Below are 27,226 nucleotides of genomic sequence, written 5' to 3'. Positions count from 1 at the left end.
TTATTTATTTTTTTCATGTTGTATTTTCTACGATTGTATGGTCCAGCATGTGTGGTAGGAGAGAGAAGCGGCTTTGTCTAGTAACCTTGTAAATGCTTGTCAGAGAATGTAATTGTTGTGCGCTCCTATAGAAAAAAACGCTGCCGTCCCTTTAAGTGCTTCCACCAATTCTGATGGAGTGCTGATTTACATATCCCATCCTCTCCTCCCCCTTCAGGAGAGCTGAGTGAGGATGTGGAGGCTGCCAGTGAGACCACCACAGATCAGGAGGACCAAACCAAAGACAGAGAGAGTGGGGGGGAGAGGGAGCTCACCAAAGGGACAGGTAAGCCCTATCTTTCCAATTCACTATACAGGGGGTCCAATATAACAGGGGGCTGTTAGATTTTAGGGGTTTCTTTTACATATAGACACTGAGAAACCTTTATATTCCACAGCTTTAGTGTTGTGGCTTATTAAATAAGGTGATGTTTTACCACAAATATGTCAGCGCACTTTTAAGAAGCTCAAATATTTCCAAAAATCAAGCTTAATTGAATATGTTTCGAATCTCACCCCTGAGGATTTAGTTGGAATTCCCAGGAAAATTATCCCTGATTATGGCAAATCTGGTCAAGTGGCAAAAACACAAGTCAGGGCCTGCTTACAGTTACAGCACGGCCATGTGTCTAAACACATGTGACCGTGTTCTCTGCCTTACACACACACACCTCTGAAGAATGCTATCAGATAGGAGTATTTTGCAGGCGGGGATGGGGGCGGTTGTGGCAGGTGCAGGTGTCAGGTTTCATAGAGAGGTGTGGTTTAAGAGGAGGGGGGCTGCTCGGGGTGTTGAAGTGGAGTGGAGTGGAGTACAGAGGAGAGAGAGGCCTGTGGAGATGTAAGTGGAGATCAGTGGTGCGTTGCTGTGCCGCTGATGTGTTCGGAAAGCTGTGAGGGCCTGCAGCATGTGCTGCGTTACGAGCTGGTGTGTGCATGCGCTTATGTGTGAGAGAGACCAAACCAACAGGCCTATGGTTTGTTACTACAGTCATATGTACCTGTTCATGATATCTTCCCATTAGGTCTCATTAGTTAATGTTAACTAAAATTAACAATAAGTAATTCATTACAGTATTTATTAATCTTTGTTTATGTTAGTTATTAAAAAATGCAGGTGTTTATTGTTGGTTCACATCAGCTCAGGTCCCTTATACAATTAAATAATTAACTTGAATTAATACATGTTTTAGAAAAAAAATTTATTGTTAGTTCACTAATACTAATGTGGTTAACGAATGTTAACAAATTAAACCATATTGTAATGTGTAACCAAAAAAAGGAATACAAATGATAAAATATGACTATGAAAACACAAATGTAATGTAATTCAAATTGAACCGTGTTCTTTCAATCCCCAATCTAGACTACCTTTACGGTGTTTTGCTGAAATCAAAGATTTCTTACAAAATAGTTCCAAACCCATACATGAAATCAAGTGCAGAGGGTGATCATTTTAAAAACAAAATGTTTTTACATTTTTTAAAGCAATAAAAAAAATTTTTTTATTAAAAATTGTAATAGATAAATAATTTTATGTAATTAAAAAATATTCATGATTATTCTCATGCCATTTCATTTTTTTTAAGGAAACAAAATAACAATAAATATTAATGTGTTGATAATAATAATAATACATTTGTTTGCAATGCCAGTTTTAGAAGAATATATGTACTACCTGGTTGTTGTTTTTTTTTTTTTTTTTTTTTTTAGGTGACTTTAGTAATAATATTGATAAATGATATCTAGTGTAATATGGTTTAATAGGAAAGCACTTATAGTTTGGTCACAATGAAGGTATACTTACCGGTGGTGCTGGCTGTATAAAACAAAAAGTGGTTGGGGAAACACATCAGTACATATGCATGCGCGGGTGGTTTGGACGTTAAGCATTAGTCATGTCCTTCGACAGGTGCGTGCCGGTCTGAATGTTCTGTGTCCATTCTTGCTCGCCATCTCGCGTTTGAAGTTCCATTCGCGCGGAGTTCAATTGGTGCCAGTGTATGGAAGCCGTCTGATTGCGAGGAGGAAGCAGTCAGTGCATGCACCTGTCTGGAACAAGTGTTTTCACTCCAGCTGTACCTCACAGGCAACAGGATATAGCTATTCCTTCATGATAGCAATTTGAGTCTTTTGCATGTTCCACGTTTTATTATTATTATCATTATTTTTTAAATTCCGAAACTACAGCAAAAAAAAAGTTCATCGGAGCATTTGAAGGCAAATCTTTTAAAACGTCTTTTGATTTTTTTAACTTTCATTTGAAATGAGGCTGAGTTGTTTGTGCACTTTGAGCGAGTGCCACTCGGCTTTGATGGGGAGAAATAATGATATGCATCGCTTGCCTGAAAATGGCTAAAAGTATATTTTAACACATCAAAATAAAGCACTTTAAAAAGCATTAAAATGAGCTGCTTGATTAATAATTCAGCCGTTACCTGTGGTGCCGAAGAAGACGACTCTGCGCATTAGGAGCCCTGCGTCTTTTTCTGAAAGGCATGCGATTCCATACAAGAATATTCAATTCCTTTCCTCCCCCTGTCAGTTGCTAATCACCAAATAAGTGTGTTTCTGTGTTTTCACAAAGGAAAGATGTGCTTGCATATGAAAAATTTACAGGCTTCCCAGCAGCTTATTATGAACGCTTAGTTAAAAATAGCGTGCATTAGGAAGCCAGGTCTAGGGTGCCGTTTGATGTCTGAGAAGAGGTGGAGAGGGGAGGAAGGAGTGACGGGGGTGGAAGAGTGAAACCTGGCGGTGTTGTGATCTAAGATACTGGTGCTGCTTTAATAGAAGCTCTTTTATATTCTTTTTCTAATCGTGTTTAGAACTCGCTTTCATGATTGACGGACAGAGCGGTGTGAGACGAGAGGCTTTCTGAACTCTGCCTGGGAAGCGCTGGAATGCTTTTAGTAAACAGAGGCGCTCTTGTTTTGGCTGGAGATTGTCTGAGAATGCGTCAACAGTGAGCCGCTGGACTCCGTCGCGATGGGGACGTGGCTAACCTGTTATTTCAAGGCACGCATCCGAGCGGATTTGAGTCACCCTGTCTGCGCAGGCTGTTATTAGGGCCTGTCATTAGTGTTGAAGTTTTTCCTCTCATCCTAGTCATGCCAACACCGAGTGTTGAAACGCTCTTCGCAGATGACTCTCATGTTGAGCGTGTTAGTAGTAAGCCGCAGTCTCTTTTGAACAAGTCATTTAGTGCTGGATGGGAATGATTTAGGCATGTCAACACATACAGACACCTTTTTCAAGGTTACCTCGATTAGGTTAGTATAAGCCTTCCAGAAGTATGTGAAATATAAAGCTCAGCCTCCATCCATTGGGCTAGCATTAGTGCAATGGGATGATCAAGCGTTACTAAAGAAAGAGGGGTACAGTAGATGTGTGGCAGAAAGTAGAGTGCATAACGGATGGACTGAGAACGTGGAAGATACGTGTCGATGTGGAGCGGGATTGTTAATTCACTTAAGGACTGGAGGAGCAACCACAATATGATTTGAGATGTTTAACATAAATATAGGTGGGGAGGGGGCGGTTTACAGGCAGGGGGGTCTGCGGTCCTCGGCAGGTTTATGAATAATTCCTTTCAACCCCCAACTTTCAAATTACTGGGGTTATAGCGAGGGAGGGAGAATAATCCAATGCAGGTCAGACGCTATCTGACAGGGCAGCAGCAGCCCTCCAAATTGGTTCCATCTCTTTTGCCTTATATATTTACTTAAATATATGAATGTCAGTGATTGGATGCACAGGGGACGGTGTGTGTGTGTGTGTGAGAGACAATGACAGGACAGACAGCATTGAGAAGGACAGCAAAATAATTGTCCTCTGACTGCAAGGTGAACATTAGCACCCCCTAGATGCAGAGGAAGTGCATTACAAGCGGATCGGTTTCCATCTCCAGCATTATTTCATGGCCTTGATGTCCATCAATAGATTTTACAGGAGTTGATGTGAATAGGCAGGAGCTCTAGCCACGGCGTGTTATAATCGTAGTAAATGCAACCCGTAGCTGTCAGGCTTGTCAGGTGACTGCGTGAATATCGCTGAAGAAATGGTACATATGCGGATGAAAACTGTCATGATTTTTATGATGCCATATTTATTGCATCAACCTGAGGGTGTTTTAAGATGAATTTACCGGGTAGTGAAACAATCTGAAAAGCATGTCACTGAAGTTCTTCCTAACACCCTCTCTCTGAAACGAAGCATCAATCAGAGCCGTTTAAAAGCACGGACGCGTTTGCATATTCATATCGTGTCCTTTAAAAGCTTGTCATCCCTTAAATTAAAATTATTTTTGTCTTGCGGACTAATAGGCTATAAATTGTCCTTGTTTGTGAGCCAGCACTCACAAAGACTTGTGTTTATGAGTTTTACTCCCTGTATTCTAATTAGCATGCCATCCTGAGAGAGAGAGAGAGAGAGAGAGAGTTGCATGTATGTGTGTCAGTGCGTGTATGTCCTCTAAAGGTGATTGCAGCGTTAGCTCCCGCCTAACCATCGGAAGATTAATAACACGTCCACTTTCTGATATCTCCTTTTAATTTCTTCATTTAAAATTTGTCTTTGTAGCAGTCACGCCTGTGGGGTTACATGGGCACTTCCTTTGCAGAGCTATGGAGGTGGTCCTTTCATTTAATAGTGGGTTATACACCAAGGGAACTGTTATATGATAAGCCGTAATATGGAGTGGCGTTGTGGTTGTAATTTTCTTTATTTGAAATTAATTGATGCAGAGTAATTACCTGAGAAATATGAGGTGAAATGGAATATAGCCCTTTGTTGCTCAGGGCACCGACGCGGCCTGCAGATTAAAAAGAGGAGGGATGAAAGGGGGGAGGGAATGAGCAGAAAAAGATAATATTCAGTTATTGTTAGCCATGGTAAAAGTGAATGACTTCTAACACTGGGGAGTTGGACCGCTCCTTCGTATTAATGGTTAAATAGCAGAGGGACTGGGAGGGGAACTGTCATGAGGAGCGGGGAGAGAAGGTCTGGGCACAAAAGCAGGACAGACGAGAGAACGATTGACGAGGTTTGACCTCCTGAAAACTGAAAAAAGAAGCATGGGATGCTGTTGTCCTAACCAGCTAGTTCCATGTTCAACCAGGTTACCCTGAAGGACCATGCTTGTTGATCACCTTTGTGCCAAACTGATCTAACCATCATAAACCACTATATGTTGATGCTTGTGTTGCAAATTGGTGAGGTTTTTGTAGGACTCATGATTGTGCCTTTTTTCGGAGAGAAAGCTGGGCTGGATAAGGTAAAGAAAAAATAACCACTTGATGTTTCCAATGCCTTCTTGGGAGCACATCTCCAGAACTCTGTTAGGTTTTTGCAAATGCACATGCTGCACTCCATATGCCAGGAGAAATCATTTTTCTGCTCTTTCCCTGTCCGCCCACTTTCAGTGTCCAGTTAGTCTCGTAGGAAATGACTTCCCAAGGACACCTGGGTAATGATGTGATGGCAGCTGTGGTTACATTTGTGGACATTTTCAGTGGCTCAGGACTTGTTGCGTTACTTCTGCCATGCTTGTGTCAGTCTTGCACTCGTGCGGTGCCTCCCTTCACTAAAAGTGCTTCACGTCTCTGATTTAGAGACTTAGCACTCAGCACTGACAGTCTTCTCTGGCTGGCTGAGAAATGCTTCTCAGCTCCAGGGGTTGAGAGAAGGTGCCAAAGTCCAATTCACTTACGGGACACTCCAGAACAAAGACCTCCTGCTTACGGAAAAGGCCCATGAATAAATAATCACCTAATTGACTTTTAAGACTTTTTTCACTGCTTCTCCTTTGGCTTTTGTGATGTCAGATGAAAGTTGGGGCGTTGTCGCTGTCTCTGTGGGTTTTGCTGCAAGCGCGGTCTACTGCTGAATGGTAGAACTGAGGTCAGATGTACAGATACTACATTAGGATGGTTTTGAAAAAAAGGCACAGGGGGCGAGAACTGCACACAGGCAGGCTGAAATAGATCCCACTCCTGCCTGGAAAAAAAACAGGTGGCTTTAAAAACAAGAAAATACCTCCAGAAAAAAAAAAGTTAGTCGTTTTTGTGTAACTGTGTTTCTGTGAGGGAAAATCAATTTTAGACATATACTGAATAGCAGTTATGTTATAAATACACATTAGGTTGATATTTTGATATTTGTAATCCCACTGTATGTATGCATGTATATGATTTTGTCTTCATCTCCTTTCACATTTTGTGAAATTTTATTAAATACATAATACCCTGCTCTCAAGATTTGGCCTTCGAAAACCCATATTGGTCCACCACTATTACACAGTGAGCATACCAGAGCCTGACACACATAGCCAGGTTCATGAGCAGAGACCAGGGAGGGGGAGGGAGGGGAGAGAAAGAGAGACCCCAGCCATCAGGTTCTGGTCATGGTCTCTAATAATGGATCTGACCTGCTCAGATGTTGAAGCATGTTCCTGCGACCGCCCAACCGTGCTGAACACACACGCATTGCACATGCCAACAGTTCCTTTTCTTTGCCTGTTTATTGGTCTCCATTTTGTTCCAGTGTGCTCTGTGATGATGTTTTTTCCCCGCTTTCTCCCTCCTTCTCTTGACAACAGACAACAGGATACGGTAGCTGGGCTTTAGTCACGGGGGTTTGGTGGCAGAAGTGGGTTTTTGAGGCTTTTTAAAAGCAAACAATTGATCAGATTTATGGAGTCCTAACAGGGCGTGACGAGGTGCGGCTGTGCCCAGAGGCAGCGGGCCGCCCTCCCCTCCACACGTGCTGCAGGCCTCCGGCAGGCAGCTGCTCCCCTGACCTCATGTTATTCACTTGCAATTGTCTATTAGACAGAATTTATAATGAAAAAATGTACAAGTAATACTCAAATAATGTACTTAACCCCTTTTCAATCATACTTTTCAATCATACTTTTGTTAAACGTATAGCTTTCCTTTTAAATAGCATTAGCAGCTTGTGTTTGATGAGAGTGGTGGCTAATACCAAGATTCCACAACAGTTTTATTGTAGTAAAAATAGCTATAGATGTTTTTGGTGGAAAATTTTGGTTACCAAGTATATTGAATCAGGAAACTTCAAGGCACCTGAGAAGGCTTTTCCTGAAAAAAAATTGGGTAGACAGATGATAGATGGGTTAGGAAGAGTCAAGGGACCGCCACAGAGACAGCCACTGTCAGTAGGAGCAGTGCAGTAAGAGCAAGTGGCCTGGACAGTGCCAGGATAGAGAGTAGAGGTTAATGGCAACGAATGGGAGGTTCCTTTGTTTAACATTTCCTTTGTTTATTGGTGGATGTGTCTAATGGGATTGGCCATGACTGGACCTAATAGGGCAGCACTGGCTGATTGGGGGAGTCTCTGGGAGCCGCAGCAGGCAGCGTTCCCCAAAGTAGGGCCCCCCACTAAAGCCAGCGCTCAGCTGCCCTGCCCTGATTGGACCTGACACTTTAATGTCTGCCCAAGGAACATGGTCAGCCCGGCTTAAACTGACCCCCACAATCTCCTGCTCTCAATTTGCCCTTTCTGGACTGGACAAATCATGCCAAATTTAACTCTTTATAGCCTCGTTATGGGCTGGTGAGAGAGAGCATCTTAAGTTTCACTGTGAATTCTTTCCCCTAGCAGCGTGAACAGTGTGTTCTCCCAACCCCTCTCTGGCTTAGAGTGGATTTAGTTTCTATACGAGCTGATTATTTTTACCATGTGGTCTGATATTGCTCTGTATTGCCATCTCTAGTTTGCTTTCTTCAACTTTAATGTTTTTTTCCATACATTCTAGTTAGCTAGCTTGTGATGTAGTATTCAAGTAGTTTTTTGGGGGTTTTTTTTAAGAAATGAATGAGCCACACCAATAGCAATAGATTCAACATCAGCAACCAACTTGCATATTTAGCTAGTTTGCGAAGAATCTTTTATTAAAAACTATAGCAAAATGTAACAAGAAACTCGTGCAAAACTATAAGATTTGCTGAAAACCAAAATAACTAGGGAATGTAATTTCGCATTCCAATGAGAACTGCAAATAAGCAAGGAAAAAGAATCGAAATAGGAACCAGAACAGAACTCTTTCTTCTTGATACATTTTGAAGCCGACTGTGGTATATTTGACTCTTTTCAAGTTGGGCGAATCCCTTCGCTGAAGCCACACTTCAAATGGCTTCATCTGAGAGAGCATGCATCCTAAAGCTGCTCACCGTGGCAAGCTAATGTTTTGATTAGATGTCTGTGCCGGTGTCTGATGTCCTAAACATCCAACATAGGGAAAGACAAGCCGTCAAAGCATTGCACACTGCCTCTTCTAAGTGCAATGGGAGGAGCGGTTAAAAGACTACATTGGTTTGGAGGAGAAGCAGCCTGCCTTAGCAATCCGTTGGCCTGGCTGTTACCTGTTCAGTGCCTATACATCACAGTTTAGAAGGGCATGCTACTCACTTCCTTACGAAAAGTGACTGCAGTTTCTTAATTGTACCGTGATTGTGGTAACATCAGTACTGAAAACTGCTGTAATACTGCATCCATGTAATCAACATAGTCAAGATATGACAGCAAATGGCATGGTGATATGATACCAGTCAGATTTGAACCACTTGAACGCTAATTCTCAGCATTTGTTTACCTCACTTTTACTGAAATAGAGAAAGCTGCAGAAATATATTTCATTTCCATTACCACACATGCACTATTGTACTGTAGACTCCAGTTCCTGTATTCCCACACTGTTGCAGCTATCAAGAACATAAAAATTGTCTTGAAAAATTATTTTTCAGACTTTCACATGTTCCTTGAGTATCATCAAACCAAAGGCAAAGAACTATGCTTTGTTTCAGCATTAGCAAGTTAATTTATTACCACATTTTCACTTTAGTCTGCTTTTATTAGTAATCTCAGCATAGCAGGCTTCATAAAAGCCATTTTAACTGTGATACATTTTTTTCATTGTGCTGTACAGCATCATTATACGGCACAAAACTGCAGTTTTACTGCGTTTCATTTTTGTAAAGGCTGGCTTATTGATTGATTTCATGCCCTGACTGCCAAATCGACGCTGTGTTTTGACAAGTATGCTTCTTTTTGTGTCTATGACAGCATCCAACCAATCGGAGAGGGATCAGACGGATTCCCCGGTACCCTCAAAGCGGCCTTCTTCGAGGTCCGAGGCAGCAGAAAGCCCCCTCTCATCGAAACGACCCAGGACCACTGAGAAGAACAGTGGAGAGCAGGTATGGAGGAAAATCTACAGCCTCTGCAAAACATTTAGAATTCTCTCTGTCTGTTTTTGTGAAGTAGATTCAGATAGACCTTATCTATTCCCCAGGCATGTAGGTCTCATTAACTGTACCCATTAATTAACAAAATATCCAAGGATGTTGTTTTCAGCCCTTTTTAATATAGAGTAGTAGAATGTAGCTGGCCTTTTTAAATTATGCATGCATTTTTTTCTAAAAATATTATATTTCTCCATCTTTTCTGCTGCTCTTGCAGTGCTAATTGTGCAAAAGGTGAAAAATCAATATGATATTTGACAGATGAGAGCCCTTTGAAGTGTCTACCTCTCAGAGTAGCCCACTGCTCACTGCATGGGAGATAGACGAGCCTTGCTTTGCCCTTGATTTTACCACTCTTCCCAAGAAAATAATGGTCTTTTCTACCGTCTCGTTATTGTATAGATTTACCAGTGCCCCTACTGCAAGTTCAGCAACACAGATCTGAACCGGCTCAGAATGCACGTGATGACGCAGCACTCAGTGCAGCCCATGTTCCGCTGCCCGCTGTGCCAGGACATGCTCAACAACAAGGTCCACCTGCAGTTCCATCTCACTCACCTCCACAGCGTGGCACCAGACTGCGTCGACAAGCTAATTGCCACAGTAAGTTACCTCAGAAGTGTATTTAGGGGGCAATCACAGAGTAGACTTTACCTTCCATTTCATATGCATGCATCTGTTTTCTTTAATGAATGTCCAAGGCATTCAGCCAAGTTTATTTTACTTCCATTGTCAAAAGAACCTTGCTAAATATTTCCCATTCACTCTCTCTAGAGGCTGGATATTTATTAAGCCCAGTTCATTTCTCCCTGCGATCTTTTGTTTCTCATGTGAGGCCTCACTGCCCTTCTGTTTTGTGGTGTGAAGGCCATATGCTTTTTATACAAAAGGAACATGGCCTTACTGCCATGTTCAGTAGTAATCATGTCAGACATCAACCTCACAAATGACTCACAGTTCCTCGCTCACTCTGCCTTTGTGGACCGAAGGTTGTTTCCTTCTGTCTAATTTGTGACATTTTAAGGCTTAATGAAAATCACCAAAGGAAACTGCTCATTGTGATATGGTCATTGGTAACTCTGTATATTCACATAGATAGTCGTGGCCTAATGGTTAGAGAGTCGGACTCGTAATCGAAAGGTTGCGGGTTCGAGTCCCCGGCCGGCAGGGATTGTAGGTGGGGGGAGTGAATGTCCAGCGCTCTCTCCACCCTCAATACCACGACTGAGGTGCCCTTGAGCAAGGCACCGAACCCCCAACTGCTCCCCGGGCGCTGCAGCATGGCTGCCCACTGCTCCGGGTGTGTGTTCACGGTGTGTGTGTGTGTGTGCATTTGTTCACTACTCACTGCTGTGTGTGTGCACTTGGATGGGTTAAAGGCAGAGCACCAACTTCGAGTATGGGTCACCATACTTGACAATACGTCACGACTTTACTTTTACATTGAGTTGTGCAAGGCAAAATCATGAACATGGCCGGGTGTAACACTGGTTAGGTATTATTATGGTCAATATCATTTCCCTGTTTTATTACAAGGTTACATTCCCAAAATATTTTTTCTTTCCTTCATTTTTACCTCAGGGGACTTAATGGAGATCTCAGTTATGTTTCAAATGTTTGAGTTTCTAGTGAAAAATCTCACTTTTGATCGCAGACATCATCTTGGCAGATCAGAGCACATATCGTGACACTGTCGAGATCTCTGACACTCTAGAAGAGACGCATTACTAGGGTCTTCTCAGGCAAAAATTCTGCGAACCAGTAGACTTACGCAAGCCTTGGTTTTCTCTATTTAATTTCAGCGCTGATTAGAAGAAACAGTTGGTTTGTAGAAAGTAGATGAATATTGTAATTCTTAACTTTAGAAGAAATGTTCTCGGTTTAGTGGAAAAATTATAAAAGCCTCTTGTGATTACCAAGGTCATTTGTATTCCAGGCACTCACTAGAAGCAGTAATACTTACATCATCCCTTTACGTTATTTCCACCTCTCTAGTCCCAGAGCGCTCAGGCCTCCAGCAGCCTAGTCTGCCCGGTCCCTCAGAGAATACTCGCCTCATTCCATTTCAGCTTCTGCTGAGACTACCCTGCTTTCATGGTTTTTTGGGGGGAGGTTTTTCACTGAATTTTAGCAGTGAAATAATTACGTGCAAGCTTGCCTGTGGTGTTTGAATTGCTTGCTTGGCCAATCACTCTGAATTCTGTGAAGGCATCTCCACTCCCCCAGCCGAAAGCAAATGATGAACACATTAGTAGAGGCTAGACAGCAATATTTTTTCTTTTATAGAGGTAATAACGCACCGAGCGCTGTACAAGTGCGGTGCATGATAGAAACTGAGCTAATACAACGCACATTAAAACCAGCACCTTTTTTTACAAGTAACGAGAGATGGAGAGGTACTCTATCCTGTTCCTCATGTCAGGCAGACAAGCTTAATGAATTCTGAATCAGGTGACTTTTATTTCTTGCAAACATTGCATAAAGATGCACTCTCTTCCACTCACCCTGCCTCCTCCTACTTCCTCTTCTCTCGCTCTCCCTCCCTTGCTCCCTCACTCTCTCACTCTACGTCTAATGTTCTGTCTGTCTAAGATAGGGGTAATGAAAATAATTGTGCTTCATTAATTCTGAGCCTGGCTAGATGATAGCCATTTGGAACTATGTTTGCCAATTAGACGGTCCAAATTAAAAGTGACCTTGGGATACTCTCAGCACTCGGCGCTCTTTGCTTAATGATGCAGTTGTCTAGAAACAGTCCACTTTTTAATGTTAATCACAGGCATGTTTTGTTTCTGAAATTCTCCATACTGGTCACAATCATTTAACACGTTAAACGAGGAGGAGAGTGGGTGAGGGAGGAAACTAAAAAGCAGAAAAAAGGGCTACATTTTGCCCAGTGTGATTTTGATTGCAGTAACCAGATGTTTATGGATGGCTCTGGTTCACTGACTATTTCTCAGTGTTTCAGGCTCAAAGACGTGGGGTTGCGTGGCACTCTGCATTTGATGGCACTGAGTTAAAGCTGCTGGCTGTGATTAGGTTTTAAATCCATTATAAAACAGCACCATCTCTCAGATCTCAGAAGACCAGTCAAACAGCCATGTAATGACACTGTTTTCTTAGGTCTCTCACGGGAAAATAGTCATTTTTGGTTAACATAACCCTAATAACTTTAAGGTTAACTAATTTTATAAGTTATGTTCAGTTTGAAGGAAGTTATGTAATCTACAGTTCAGTTTTTAAAATAAATGAAATAAATAATGATGTAACACTGATATCTGGTGTAAGAAAAATAGAATTGGTTGTATCATGGGAAGGAAAAAGGCACAGAGTTTGCACAAAAGGGCACAAACAAGGGATGAAAAAATGATACATGCAGAGAGAGAGAGAAGGGGGATATATTTGTGGGATTGGGGTATTGAAATGCATGATGAGTGAGGCTGATTGTTCAGTTTGGGAGTTGATTGAAGGAAGGTGAAGCACACAGTGCCTCATCTCCCAACCCTTTCCAATCCCAATCACTGATTATTGTTAAATAGGATCCTGTTAATGAATCTGTTTTTTGTTATTATTCTGAGAAAGAGAGAGATAGCGAGAGAGCGAGAGCCATGCATGGAGAATTATGTGCACTTAAAAGATAGAAGGGAGGTTGCTGTCATTCACACTTGATTAATTTCAACCTTTGAAGTGCCAAGCAAACCTTGGTACACCTTTATCACAACAATATTCATTGCTACTTTAAATTTTCTAATTAAATTGACTGAAAAGCATGCTGCTTGCCATCTACCTACATTTAAATTTATCTAATTTTTTATTAATGACTTTGTTTCAAATAATTATTAGCATAATTGTTTAAATTAAAATATTCTGGTTTGCTAGAAAACACATTAATGAGTGCTGTATGTTAAATTAAGGGTGCTGATCATTATCCAGAAATTGACAGTTGTTTCATTACCCAGAATTCCAGGCTGAATGACGGCATTTCACCATTGCGCCATGCTTTTCTATTGGAATGAAAAGCACATTTTATGAGGTGGAAGACTTATTTAATTAGGCTCTCTAATAAGCTTTTCAACTGGCCAAGGTAGACCACTCAGCCCATCACACTAATTGGCTGCAGCAGCAGAACTATCGCAGAGCATGACAAAACACCATCAGTGATCAAAGTGCAAATTCCATGGATGGCAAATTAAGTCGCCTGTGTGAAGGAGGGGGACAGTATATGTGTTTGTGTCTAGTTCGAACAATATCATTATCTTGTCAAATAATTTTTGTTTATAGCACATCTCTCACCTTTACCACCTTTTTTTATTTTACAAATTTTTGTTTACAATGAAGGATTACTGTATACGAAGCAGAAAGTTTGTCTGTTTGTGAATGTGTAAGCTTGTCCTTCACGTTAATTTGAGATGTTCTATGTTTCTCATCAAGAGGCTATTGTTTAAGGCCTATAATTAACCTAACAAATACTATGTTTTTCTTTTTCCAGGTGGCAGCATCAGAAGTACTGCCAGCAAGCATGTTCATACCAGTCCCTGGACCAGAGAAAGATACTCAAACCACACCTCAGTGCATGGTCAACTCAAACTCTGATGACATTAAGAAACAATCAGGTTAGAATGTTGCGCAATTAAAGACTTTTTAAAAACAATTTTAAAAACACACAAATATGTTTATGCTATCAGAATTTTAATGCGTGTTATTTTTCTTATTGCAGAGGTGGCAGATGTTGAGCTTGAAAAAGGACTTTGTCTGGCCTCAGACACTGCTGAAGCTTGCAAGTCTCCTATTGAGGAACAACAGCCTGCAAGAGATGATTCCACTGGTTTCCTTTGCTGGAAAAAGGGCTGTAACAAAGTCTTTAAATCCTCCAATGCCCTTCAGATGCACTTCAATGAGGTCCACAATAAAAGACCCCAACTGCCTGTCTCTGATCGTCATGTCTACAAATATCGCTGCAACCAATGCAGTTTGGCATTCAAGACAATAGAGAAACTTCAGCTGCATTCCCAATACCATGTAATCAGAGCAGCCACAATGTGTTGCTTATGCCAGCGCAGTTTCAGGACCCTACAGGCACTTAAGAAGCATCTGGAGACCAGTCACCTGGAGTTGAGTGAAGCTGACATCCAGCAGCTCTATGGAGGTTTACTGATGAATGGAGACCTAATGATTATGGGTGATCCCTCACTTGGAGAGGACCAGGGAGCTCTTCTTGATGATGAGAAAGAGGGAGACGAAAGTGACCCAGAGGAAAAGCAAAGCCCAACAGGCAGCGACTCTGGATCTTTGCAAGAAGATTCTGGATCTGAACCTAAACGAGCCCTGCCATTTAGGAAAGGCCCCAACTTTACTATGGAGAAGTTTCTAGATCCGTCCCGTCCTTTCAAGTGTACAGTCTGCAAAGAGTCATTTACCCAAAAGAATATTCTTCTTGTACACTACAACTCTGTGTCTCACTTACACAAAGTCAAAAGGGCTCTACAGGAATCAACCACCGGTCAGCCAGAGCCTACCAGCAGCCCTGATAATAAACCCTTCAAGTGCAGCACTTGCAATGTAGCATACAGCCAGAGCTCTACACTGGAGATTCATATGCGCTCTGTTCTTCATCAAACCAAGGCCAGGGCAGCAAAGCTTGAAGCAGCTGGCGGCACTTCTAGCGCTGTTAACAGTAGTGGCCCAAGCGGAAGCACTTCCAATAGCACTTCAACCCCAAGCCCTCTTCCAGCCACTAACTCAACTACCAGCTCCAGCAACAGCAGCAGCTCTCCAGCTGGAGCTCAGACAGCACAGAGCATCATGGGAAGTAATCATCTGTCAAGTCATTCTCACAGTGTTGAGAATTTGGGTAACTCAGCCTGTCATCCCTCTCCCTCTGAGAATCATGAAGTGAAAAAGAAGAAATTTGCAGATATGTTATCCTCGAGGAGTCATCAGCAGCAGCTCCAGCAACAGCAGCAGCAATTCGCCCAGGCTCAAGCGCAAGCACAGGCTCAGCTCCATCAAGAACTCCAGCAGGCTGCTCTCCTTCAGTCACAGCTATTTAACCCTCTTCTCCAGCACTTCCCCATGACAACAGACGCTCTTCTCCCTCTTCAGCAACAGCAGCTGCTCTTTCCGTTTTACATTCCTGGGGCAGAATTTCAACTGAATCCAGAAATGAACCCGAGCAGCTCTTCATTGAACTTGAGTGTATCTGCTTCTTCACTGTTGGAAGAACAGAAAAACTCTGCCCAGCAGAGCTGCTTACAACAACAGCTTATGCACCACCACTTTCAGCAACAGCACCAATCTCATTCCCACTCCCAAGGATCGAGCCAAATGGCTTTACTTCAGCAGAGTGCCCTTTCTCACCCTGCAGACAAAAAGCCAAAACCATCTGCTCATACTGAGAAAGAAAGAGAGCTGCCAAAGGATAAAGAAATTAGTGATAAAGCTGAGGATCGTGTTCCAAAAGATATGTCAGACCAGTCCAAAGAAAAGAAAGATCCTCACCAAGCTGTTGTAAATGTGAACCATGACTCTGGATTTCCTCCTCCAAGGATTGCCTCAGATGCCCGAGGGAATGCCACCAAAGCCCTACTGGAGAATTTTGGCTTTGAGTTAGTAATTCAGTACAATGAGAACAAGCAAAAAGCACAAAGAAAGCCAACAGGATCTCTGTCAGTGTGCAGTGGGCCAGCTGGTATCACCAGAGTAGTTGACCCCATTGAAGGATTAGAGAAACTGGAGTGTGAGTCTTGCGGTAAACTCTTTTCCAACATATTGATTCTCAAGAGTCATCAGGAGCATATCCACCAGGCTTTCTTTCCATTCAGATTCCTAGAGAGATTTGCTAAAGAGTACAGGGAACAATATGACAAGCTGTACCCACTGAGACCTCAGACACCCGAAGCTGCTCCACCTCCTCCACCGCCTCCACCCCCACCTCCGCCTCCCCAGAGGGCACCAACACCAAATATACCCATTTCTGCTCCTTCCCTGACACCACCAACTGCTCCAACTCCTCAACCTCCAGTTCCACTGGCCCAAATTCCAGTGTCAATGGATCTGCCTCTCTTCTCTCCACTTATGATGCAGTCCATGTCACTCCAGTCATTACCTTCTCAGATTCCTGCCCAACTGCCAGCTGTGGAGCCCAGTCTGGCCACTGATCTGGCCCAGCTCTACCAACAGCAGCTTACTCCTGCCATGTTGCAGCAACAGAATAAGAGACCCCGCACCCGTATCACAGATGACCAGCTAAGGGTGCTCCGCCAATATTTCGACATCAACAACTCTCCCAACGAGGAACAAATTAAGGAAATGGCAGACAAATCTGGACTCCCCCAGAAAGTCATCAAGCACTGGTTCCGCAATACACTCTTTAAAGAGCGACAACGCAACAAAGACTCACCTTATAATTTTAACAACCCTCCAATTACAACTCTTGAAGATACAAAAATGGATTCAAAGCCACCCTCCCCTGAGCCTCAAAAGCAGGAAGCATTTGGAAATAAGAGGTCCTCAAGGACAAGGTTCACAGACTACCAGCTGAGGGTGCTGCAAGATTTCTTTGATGCTAATGCTTATCCTAAAGATGATGAATTTGAGCAGTTATCCAATCTTCTGAGCCTTCCAACTCGAGTCATTGTTGTGTGGTTCCAAAATGCCAGACAGAAAGCCCGTAAAAATTATGAGAATCAGGGAGATGGAGGAAAAGAAGGTGACCGACGCGAGTTATCCAATGACCGATACATTCGTACTACCAACTTAAACTATCAGTGCAAGAAGTGCAGCCTGGTTTTCCAGCGCATATTTGACCTTATTAAACACCAAAAGAAGCTCTGTTACAAAGACGAGGATGAAGACGGGCAGTATGACAGTCTAAATGAGGACTCTCTGGATCTCTCTCATGAATACTATACTCTCTCTGGGTCATCAGGTCAAACACCAGTGCCCTCATCCTCAAGCCTCTGCCCTCTTCCTCCTTCATCCTCTGCATTCTCTCACATCACGTCATCTGAAAAAGAGGAGCCTACACCAGCTAACACATCAAACTCTTTTGATGAAAAATCAAAACACTCTTCAGAAGCAGCATTGGGCCAAAGAGAGCAGACATCTTTGAAACAGGAAACCATTCATCCATCTGAGACTCCACAGCAAAGACCACAAAGAGAGGAAAAGACACATACAGTCCCAAAGAATTCAAAGCTTTCTTCACCTTCCCTCTCCCAACAGCAACAGCATAGTGGTCCCTCCATTTCACATACCAGTCAGACCTCCCAGAGTTCCCACATGGCCCTTAATCCTCATTTAGCCTCTGCCTCACAGCAGCAGTTGGCCCAGCAAATGATCCCATACCAGTGTGAGCAGTGCAAACTTGCCTTCCCTTCATTTGAACACTGGCAGGAACACCAGCAACTGCACTTCCTGAGTGTCCAAAGTCAGTTCATTCATCCTCAGTTTTTGGATCGCCCAATAGACATGTCCTTCATGTTGTTTGATCCTAGCAATCCTCTGCTTGCTAGCCAGCTCCTTGCAGGAGCAATACCGCAAATGTCCAGCAACTCTGCCACCTCTCCATCAACACCTACATCCACTATGAACTCCCTGAAGAGGAAGTTGGAGGAGAAGGCAGGAACTAGTCCAGGAGAAAGTGACAGCATGAACAGTGGAGAGGAGCCACAACGAGACAAGCGCCTCCGAACCACTATTACACCAGAGCAACTAGAGATTCTGTACCAGAAATATTTACTTGACTCCAATCCTACTCGTAAAATGCTTGACCACATTGCTCATGAAGTGGGACTTAAAAAACGAGTGGTACAGGTATGGTTCCAAAACACAAGAGCCAGAGAAAGAAAAGGTCAGTTTAGGGCTGTTGGACCAGCTCAAGCGCACCGTCGCTGCCCATTTTGTCGAGCTCTATTCAAAGCTAAAACTGCCCTCGAGGCCCATATTCGTTCACGCCACTGGCATGAGGCTAAACGTGCTGGTTATAGCCTAGCGCTTTCTGGTCTGCTACCTGAACAGGAGGCCATGCAGTTGAAGATGGATCCTCTGGATATCTCCAGCTATGCTCATCTTGCCCAGTCTAACAATGATGCACAATGTTCATCACTATCACCTGTGAGCAAAAGCATGGACTTGTCCCCCAGAGCTCTCCTGAGCCCAACATCTATTAAGGTTGAGGGAGCAGAGGAGTTTGAAAGCCCAACCATTTCCTCAGTTAACACAAACTTTGATCAAAATAAACTTGATAATGATGATTGTTCTTCTGTGAATACAGCCATCACTGACACTACCACAGGTGATGAGGCAAACGTTGACAATGACAGTGCTGATGCAAAGCACAGCCATAACAGTGGAGATTTTCTCTCTAAGTCTGGGGGTGCTGTTCCCTCCATTGAGAACGATGAACAGATGTCCTCGGGACTGGTGAGCCCTGCAACAAGCTTTTACACAAAAGACTTTGAAAATGAAAATATTATAGACTACAGTGAAACATCTAGTCTGGCCGACCCTTGTTCACCAAGTCCAGGGGCCTCTGGAAGCAGAAGCATTGATAGTGGAGACAGACCTGGTCAAAAGCGCTTCCGAACACAGATGACTAATCTTCAGCTGAAGTTGCTCAAATCCTGCTTCAATGATTATAGGACTCCAACCATGCTGGAGTGTGAGGTACTTGGCAATGACATTGGACTTCCAAAGAGAGTTGTTCAGGTCTGGTTTCAAAATGCTCGTGCTAAGGAAAAGAAGGCTAAGCTCAGCATGGCTAAGCACTTTGGTATTAACCAGACTTCTTACGAGGGACCTAAGACAGAATGCTCTTTGTGCGGTGTTAAATACAGTGCTCGCCTTTCAGTGCGAGACCACATCTTTTCCCAGCAACACATCTCCAAAGTAAAGGATACCATTGGAAGCCAGCTCGATAAAGAGAAAGAGTACTTCGATCCAGCGACGGTTCGTCAGCTGATGGCACAGCAGGAGATGGATCGTATCAAGAAAGCAAATGAGGTCCTGGGACTAGCACAACAACAAGCCATGCAGCAACAAGGGATGTTTGACACACCTGCATTGCAAGCCTTGAACCTTCAGTCAGGTTACCCAAATCTACAGGGGATCCCCCCTGTTCTCCTGCCAGGTGTTGGTGGTCCCTCCTTACCAGTCTTTAACTCATCCAACTCAGGTATGTGATCAAATTATGTCTCTAGTATGAGTGTGAGACTTTTGAAATAAGAGACGTAAAACTAACTATTTATTCTCAGATGTATATTGCAACAATCTTAATCTTGCTTTGTTTCTCTGTGTCAATTTCCGCAGCTTTAACCCCTCCAAAACCTCCGAACCTCCTGAACATGCCTGGTGCCAGTGTACCCTCACCTAGTCTCCCCACATCTGGTTTACCCAACAAGACCCCTTCCTCCTCTTCATTGGCCTCGCCCACCCCAGCTCAGGCCAGCACATCTGTCGCCCACTCGAGCCCTAACCCCACATCTACATCAAACTCTTTGATGACACAGCCAGGCCCTCGTCCTGATGCTCCCAAAGATCGTGATCATGAGAGGGCCAGGGAGAAAGAGAAACCCAAGGAGAAGGCTGAGAAGCCCCCCACACCATCCTCAGCTGGGGGTACTCCTGCTCCCTCCACTTCTGCTGCCAGTGCCAAGAAAGAAAAACAAGACACTGCTGTTCCGGCCACCTCAATGCCAACACCTGGCATGGAGTATGTGGTCGATACTGCCCAACTTCAAGCTCTACAAGCAGCGTTAGCTTCAGATCCAACAGCTCTGCTAACAAGTCAGTTCCTGCCCTACTTTATGCCTGGATTCTCTCCATATTATGCCCCTCAGATACCAGGTGCTCTTCAAGGTGGATATCTTCAGCCCATGTATGGCATGGAAAGTCTTTTCCCCTACAACCCAACTTTATCACAGGCCCTGATGGGGCTGTCACCAGGATCTTTGCTTCAACATTACCAGCAATATCAGCAGAGCCTGCAGGAGGCACTTCAGCAGCAGCAGCAGCAGCTTCAGCAGATCCAGCAACCCAAAGCAAGCCAAACGTCACAAAACTCGGTGGACCGTAAGGCCTCTGCCAAAGATCTAGTAAAAACAGAGGAGCAAAAGAGCAATTCCTCAGTCAAAACCTCTTCCACTCACAACAACCTAGCCACTGAGCAGCATGAAGTGGATGGCAAAGGTGCAGATCCCCATCTTGACCAATATATTGTCCCCAAAGTTCAGTATCGGCTGGCGTGCCGCAAGTGTCAAGCTGTCTTCAGCAAGGAGGAAGCGGCTATCAGCCACCTCAAGTCAATTTGTTTTTTTGGTCAGTCTGTGGCAAACCTGCAAGAGATGTTGCTTCGGGTCCCCAACAGTGGGAATGCAGCAGAAGGTGGCCTCTATGACTGCCTCGTCTGTGACACAACACTAGAAGGGGACAAAGCTCTCAGTCAACACCTGGATTCAGCCTTGCACAAACACAGAACAATCAAGAGATCCAGAAATGCCAAAGAGCACGCTACTAATTTATTACCTCACTCTTCAGCCTGCTTCCCCAGTCCTAACACCGCATCTACCTCGCAGTCTGCCACTCACTCAAACAACACCCCATCCCCTCCGCCAACAACGTCAGCCACCATACCTTCCTCATCAGCGTCTGCATCTTCATGCTCCTCCTCCTCCTTCACAGCCACTCCACTCAACACAACAGCTACAGGCAAATCATGGTCCCAGACCCCTTTCTCCAGAGCTTTAGCTGGGAAGTCCAATCCCCCTTTGTCTGCATTGTCTTCTTTTCCTCCAGTTTCCTCTCCTTCAACGGTTACCTCAAGTTCATTGAGCACCTCAGGGGTCCAGACCTCGATACCAACAGACATCTTTACCGACGAGTCTGATTCTGACAGCAGTCAGAAGTCAGCAGACAGGCTGGGCAGGCCAGCAGAGGAGCCACAACAGCCTGGCTGTCTCAAAGACAGCAGTAGTTGTAGTAGTAATCTCGCTAGTGTAGGATCGGACTCCATCAGATTGTAAAAGCTTTCAGTGATGAACAATATTTAAAAAGAAAAAGGAAAAAAAAAACACAAGACAAAAGAAAACAAAAGAAAAAAAGCAGCAATGTTTAAAATATGTTTAAAGTATACAAACCAATTTCAGAAAAAGATGTGTAAAGACTAACTGCAATTCCAAAGCTTGTAACCAAAAATTAAAATGTTAGTGGATTGTTTTCCCATATCAACATGCTGGTTTTAGTTTATTACAACTCCTAATATATGTAGATATATATTTATATACATATATGCACTCATGCAATATATATATATATATATATATATATATATATATATAATTGAATAGAGATCACAGCAGTCAACAGTTGGCTATTGCTAGTGGAATGCTGTATTGCAGTGGACTGCCTCAAAGTCGTTTGAATGGCCCCACAATTCTCTCTACACAGAACGAGTCAACTAGCTGTCCCCTTGTTTGCAAAAGTATTTCCGCTTAATAGCACAGTCACATAAAGCCAGTATGTACTGTATGGGAGAATAGTCTTACAGTTTTCTTGCTATCTAAGCATTCAGATACCAATGGCTTGCTAAAGAAAAGAAAAATAATGTAATGTCTATTTTATTCTCAGGTCAACAGCTCACAACCTTTTCTTGTGTTACAAAAAGTCATTATTTTATTAATTTTGTTCCAAACAAAAGATAGACATTTCTGTTTTTGTATGACATTTATTGGCAGAAAGTATTCAGAAATGATACTAACTCAACTAAAGTTACTGGGCATTCAATGAGTAGCTGAATTGCTGGTTTTAAACCTTCTTAATTATTATTATCATTTAATTTTTATTTGTTTGTTTGTTTTTAATGGGAGAGTTACTAATCCCATTTTACCCAGACACGAAAAGCATTGCAGACTTGGTGGGGGAAAAAATTTTTCTTTTTTTTTTTAGGAAAAAAACTTTCTGTATTTATGATAGATATATACATTTTTGGTGTTCAGTAGATTGTTGCATTGGAAATGAATTTAAACAGTATGGTAGATTGAAAAATCTTTGTGTACATTTAGCTTTTGTATCGTCCAACTTTAAGGCGCTTCATTTGATGTTGTCTTGGTCATTCCAATAGACTAGTTTAAGGAGCAGGAAACGATCTCTACTCTATTTCTGTCCAATTCTGAGCTTCTTGTTTTTGTTCTCCCAGCTGAATCTGTTTGTCACAAAGGGTTTCTCACCTTTGGTTGGTGCAGCATTGACCAAAAGCGAAGAGAAATCTGGGGTGTGTTTGAAAATGGTTCAGTTATATTTGTGTTACCTTAGTGCACTTACCACTGTCTGACTTTCTCACTTTCTTTCTTTCTAGCTATCTATCTGTTCCTCCTTTCTTTCCTCTTTCTGTACCCCTGCCTTTGTAGATGTGGAGATAACTGCCTCTCCTTTAGCACTACAAAGCAGATACTTGTTTCCATGTTGTGTGGCTGCAGTCTGCTATAGGCTTTATATTCATTTCAACTTTTGTGTTGTCATATATGAAAATGAAAAAAGAATAATAATAATAATAATAATTCTCATGCTTTAAAACAAAAAGAAAATCCAAAGACTTAACACTTTCACCATTGGTGCATAAAGATGAGAAAAGAGGCTTCTTTATACTTGAGAATTTGTTGTTGTTTTTAAGGAAAGAAAACAAAGTTTTAAAATAAAAGAAGTACGCATCAGAGTTGCCGTTTTTGCTTCTTTGCAAGCAGACAGGTGGCTTTTTTACGTCAAATACTAAGAAAACCAAAAATCGAAAAGGGCCCTTGTCCTTGCATTGTGGAGTAGCACCGTTACAGAGCCATTGCAGTTTGTAAAATAGAGGTTTTGTTGAAGTTTCTGTCACACATGAAATCCATTTTTTTTTCTTTTGTATTCTTTCTGTAAAAAAAAAATATATAAGGTCTGGTCTTTAAGGACATATGTTTTGCTGCTAATGTAGATTTGGAAAGGAAGAATACCTAGATGCATGCTCCTTTTGCTTTTTGGCTAAGCTTTAAGAAAAGAAAAAAGAAACCAACAATAAACCATTTCCCGTCCCCTGCAACATCATCTTTTTTTTCCCCCTTCTTGTTGCAAAAACGGAACTTTGAAGACTGTGAATATATGTTCCAAAGGACATTTTAGCTTATTTTTTCATTTTTGAACAGACCAATGTTAAAAGCCAATGATCTCTAATGTTTGTAAAAATAACAGTGCATTCCAAATACTACACCTGAGTTTTAATTTCTTAAGCAAGGACTGCTTCTTTTTATTCAAATTGAGTATAAGTCTATTTTATCCCATTTCTAAGGTGACTGTAAGCTGTTGTGTAACTCTGCCATCGTGGATTGCTGAATATCACCTCACTCCGATTGTGATATGTCGAGAGTGAACAGAATCCCTGCAGCCATTAAATGAATTTATTCACTTGAACTAGATCACCAAGTCATAGTGGTTACCAAAAATGTACATACTGCAACCTGTCTGTACTTACGTCATCATGCTTCTTGATTTAGAACTAGTCTCAGAACGAAAGGCTGTTCGGCAAAGCCGGCCCCCCCTCCTGGAAAAGCAAGTAGGGAATTTGTTGTCTGCAGGGTGTAAAGCCATTTTCATGCTGGAAATGTCTGTTGTGGGTCTGTAAGGGGCATTTTCATTCCAAAGCATTATAAGACCGGGGAAAGCAGGATTTGTTTTAGGTGTCCCTTGTTTTGCGTGACGACAAGGTAGAAGTGTCCAAAGAGGTCCCTCACTCCAAGTCATTGCAATGGAAATGGTTGTGTTTTAGCGAAACGGCCCCCATCCAATCGTAAATGGAATTGCTCTTTGTTTTCTTTTCCAAATCAAGTCATTTTTGAAATGCTTTAGGGGGGCGCAAACATATTTGGCTTTAGTAACGTATTTCCACACTTGTGTAAACAAGCATTACATCTTGCAGAACGATTTGATTTGGTGTTATTTGGTGTGCATGCTATTGAAATTGGGTTCCTTTGATCTGCAAGCTGATCCACTCCTCTCAATCCATGTTATCTATAATATTGTTCATAATTATTTTTGAGAAGTCTGATATTGTATAGTTTATTTTTGAATGCTTTGCATTGTTTTGGTCTCGGATCATATCTTTATGGTTATTTTCGTATAACTGTGTATTTTATTTTCCTTCGTTTTTGTTGTCGTCCATTTATAAATTAATGTTACAATGCCAGCTTTAAATTGAAATCACATCTATTTGTTTTCTATCATTCTCTGGCCACTTTATGGTGTTACAATGTTCCTATATTTGTTTGTCTTGACACAGTTGTGTATCTCTTGCTTCCAAAGTGTTCTCGTTTTTTATAGGCTCTCGTGTGGGGCAGAAGCCCTCACAACTGTTTCAGCCAGCATGGACTTTGTATGTGCGAGCGTGAGCGTGTGTGTGTGTATGTTTCATAAGAGCCAGCATCAGTCTGAGTTTTTATACTTTGTATTCTATTTTCTACTTTCATTTCGCACCAAAACATACTGAACTGCAAAGCTGAATCTTCAGTAAAGGGGTTTGACAAGTCTGATGTTCAACACAATAATCTTGTAACGTGGCGAAAGAGGATACCGAAGCACTGAGCAGTTTTTTTTTTTTGGTTAATTATATGAATGTGGCCAAAGCTTCATGCAGTCGAAAACACGAAAAACTTTAGGTGGTGCCCCTGATGAGTGTATATTTATTGTGGTTAATCCAACACGTGGCTGAGATACATCAACTCTCATTGGGATACTTGATTTTTTTTCCTTTTTTTTTTTTTGTGGACATTTTGCAAAGAGAGAACGAAAGCGACAGGTTTTGCTGTAGAGGTCATCCTTTTGCCCACTGTGAAAATAAACATGTATACAGATATAGATATATTTAAAGAAGACATCAACACTTTTCTTTGACATGACAAAGAAGGAAATAAAGAGAAACGAACTCTGGGAAACTTGAGAGATGTCATTGAGATGTCTGAGAAGGCTGTTGTTGACACACCAAAACTGGGCATGGGAGCCAAAGGCAGGGCCGACGCGCCCCCGATATCAAGTCATTATTTAACTAACACTATATGCCGACGGGAGTGGACTCTGCAACCAGTGGACATATGTGACACGGAGAGGAATTTATCTCCTTTTTCTCTCTCTGGTTCTGCATCTACTTGGACATTTTCTGTACTTCTGAACGGGATGGACTCAAACACTCGCATACGTTGTCTCCCAGTTCACGGTGTTGCTACCTGTTTCATTTCCTCCTGCCCGCTTCAGTGACTGACGTGGTTCCACTCTGGCGTGGAGTCGACCGGATCCACCCAACCATAAAGAGTGACTTTACTGTTCAAGGGGAGGGGATTTTCCTGGGTGTCATTCCTGAGGAAGCAGATAAACACAAAAAAGCGAATCAACCAAAATTAATAACCAAACTAACAAGCAACCAAACGAAAAAAAACATTTGCTCCAGTTTCAACGATTAACTGCTGCTGGAGCTTCCTGTTCCTTTAGTGGCTCCTGGTGCCACAGCATTTTTGATGATTTTTGTGTTTCTTTTTTTTTCTCTTTCGTTCTCCTCAAATTATTCCTCCTCCTCCGAGCCTCTGTGGCTCCAGGTAGCCCATCCGAGGGTAGAACTTACAGCCTTGCAATGTACAAAAAGAGCAAGTTAAACCAAAAATGTTGTTCTTGATGTCTTTTCTATACTGTAGTCTTGTTAGCTTTTTGTTACTGTAATTATATGATGAAGATTTCCAAACTGTACCAAATTACATGGAGACTAACATACATAAACCACATGGAACTTCAGACTTTTAAAGAGAAACTTTTGTCACAAAAACCTTGTTGTCCTAGTTAAGTTGATTGTAGATGGTAATTGAATATACTCCTTTGAAAATATTTCATCAAGTATGTTTCTTGCTCATTGTGATACATTAAAAAGTATGAGCATAAAAGTTTATCGTGTGATACGTTTTTGGCATGAGTGAAGAACACAATGCAACACAACAAAGGTCACTTTTAATTAAAATGCACATTTTTGGGCATTAAAACACACATGGATCCAATAATAAGCAACAGAGTTCATCTGATCATTGGCGTGAGCTTGATTCTGAAAATGCAATTAACTCTAATTGCAATTAATCTAATGCAACATGCACATGATTTGACAGCCCCCGAACACACATTCCCAGTAGTTCATTGTCTTGTTGGTATGGTATTCTCTGCAAGAGCAGTCACATTGAAATTCCTCTTAGGGAGCATTCATGAACAAGATTAATTAAAATATATTAAGCAAGATATGTAGACACGTAGCTAATTAGAAGTGGCTGTTTATGACAAATTGAACTTGATTAAGACTTACAATCAAACATAATTCCAAGTGAAGTTTGCTGTTAAAAGCACAGCTCGGAGATTCCTTTCGGCTCGTGCAGAGGATCAAATGCAACGTTCCAGGCTAATTCAAAGCCTTGTGTAGAGCAGGATCAGATGAGACCTCCCTTGCGTACGCCCTTTGTGTGTGTTATATATGTATTTGCTGGCGATTACAAGATGCCTGTATTTTGTGTGCATGTGTCTTACTTTGTTTCTCTTGATTATTTGATTTACAGTATTTGGAAGAGAAAGAGAAAAGAACTGATTACAAGCAGCAGGGATGTTTCACAATGCTGGTGTACAGGTCCATTAATGAACTCCTGCTCTGTATGGCTTTCAACTAAGGTTTTTCACAGGATATTTGACAGGATGTTGGAAGAAACACTCACACATCTTGTTGCAATCAGACACAAACAATCTACATTTACATTTCTTCAAATGCCAGGTGCTTCTATTCAAAGCAAGTTGCAGTGCATCACTTTGGTCATTTATTCAGGAAATGTTCAGCTAAACTTTGAAATTTTGTCTCAGTTGCCCAAATCAATTACATTTATTAC

At 42.1% G+C, this 27,226-nt stretch overlaps 1 protein-coding gene across 1 annotated transcript in view; it reads left to right on the top strand.

Annotated features, from left to right (window-relative positions):
• LOC306887952 (zinc finger homeobox protein 3-like) overlaps positions 1-26,248 on the top strand; it is a 145,290-nt gene extending 119,042 nt beyond the window's left edge. Inside the window, exons 5-10 of the mRNA XM_079446012.1 lie at positions 218-325; positions 9,124-9,257; positions 9,705-9,905; positions 13,792-13,915; positions 14,020-19,476; positions 19,611-26,248. Of these exons, the coding sequence (XP_079302138.1) occupies positions 218-325; positions 9,124-9,257; positions 9,705-9,905; positions 13,792-13,915; positions 14,020-19,476; positions 19,611-21,322 (7,736 nt within the window). The 3' untranslated portion in view covers positions 21,323-26,248. The remainder of the gene's footprint in view (positions 1-217; positions 326-9,123; positions 9,258-9,704; positions 9,906-13,791; positions 13,916-14,019; positions 19,477-19,610) is intronic.
• Positions 26,249-27,226: the final 978 nt, after the last annotated feature.

This window comes from Barbus barbus (genome assembly GCF_936440315.1).
Source record: "Barbus barbus genome assembly, chromosome: 2".
NCBI lineage: Eukaryota > Metazoa > Chordata > Actinopteri > Cypriniformes > Cyprinidae > Barbus > Barbus barbus.
The sequence above is the reverse complement of the archived record's forward strand: the minus strand, read 5'-3'. Positions and strand labels throughout refer to the sequence as shown.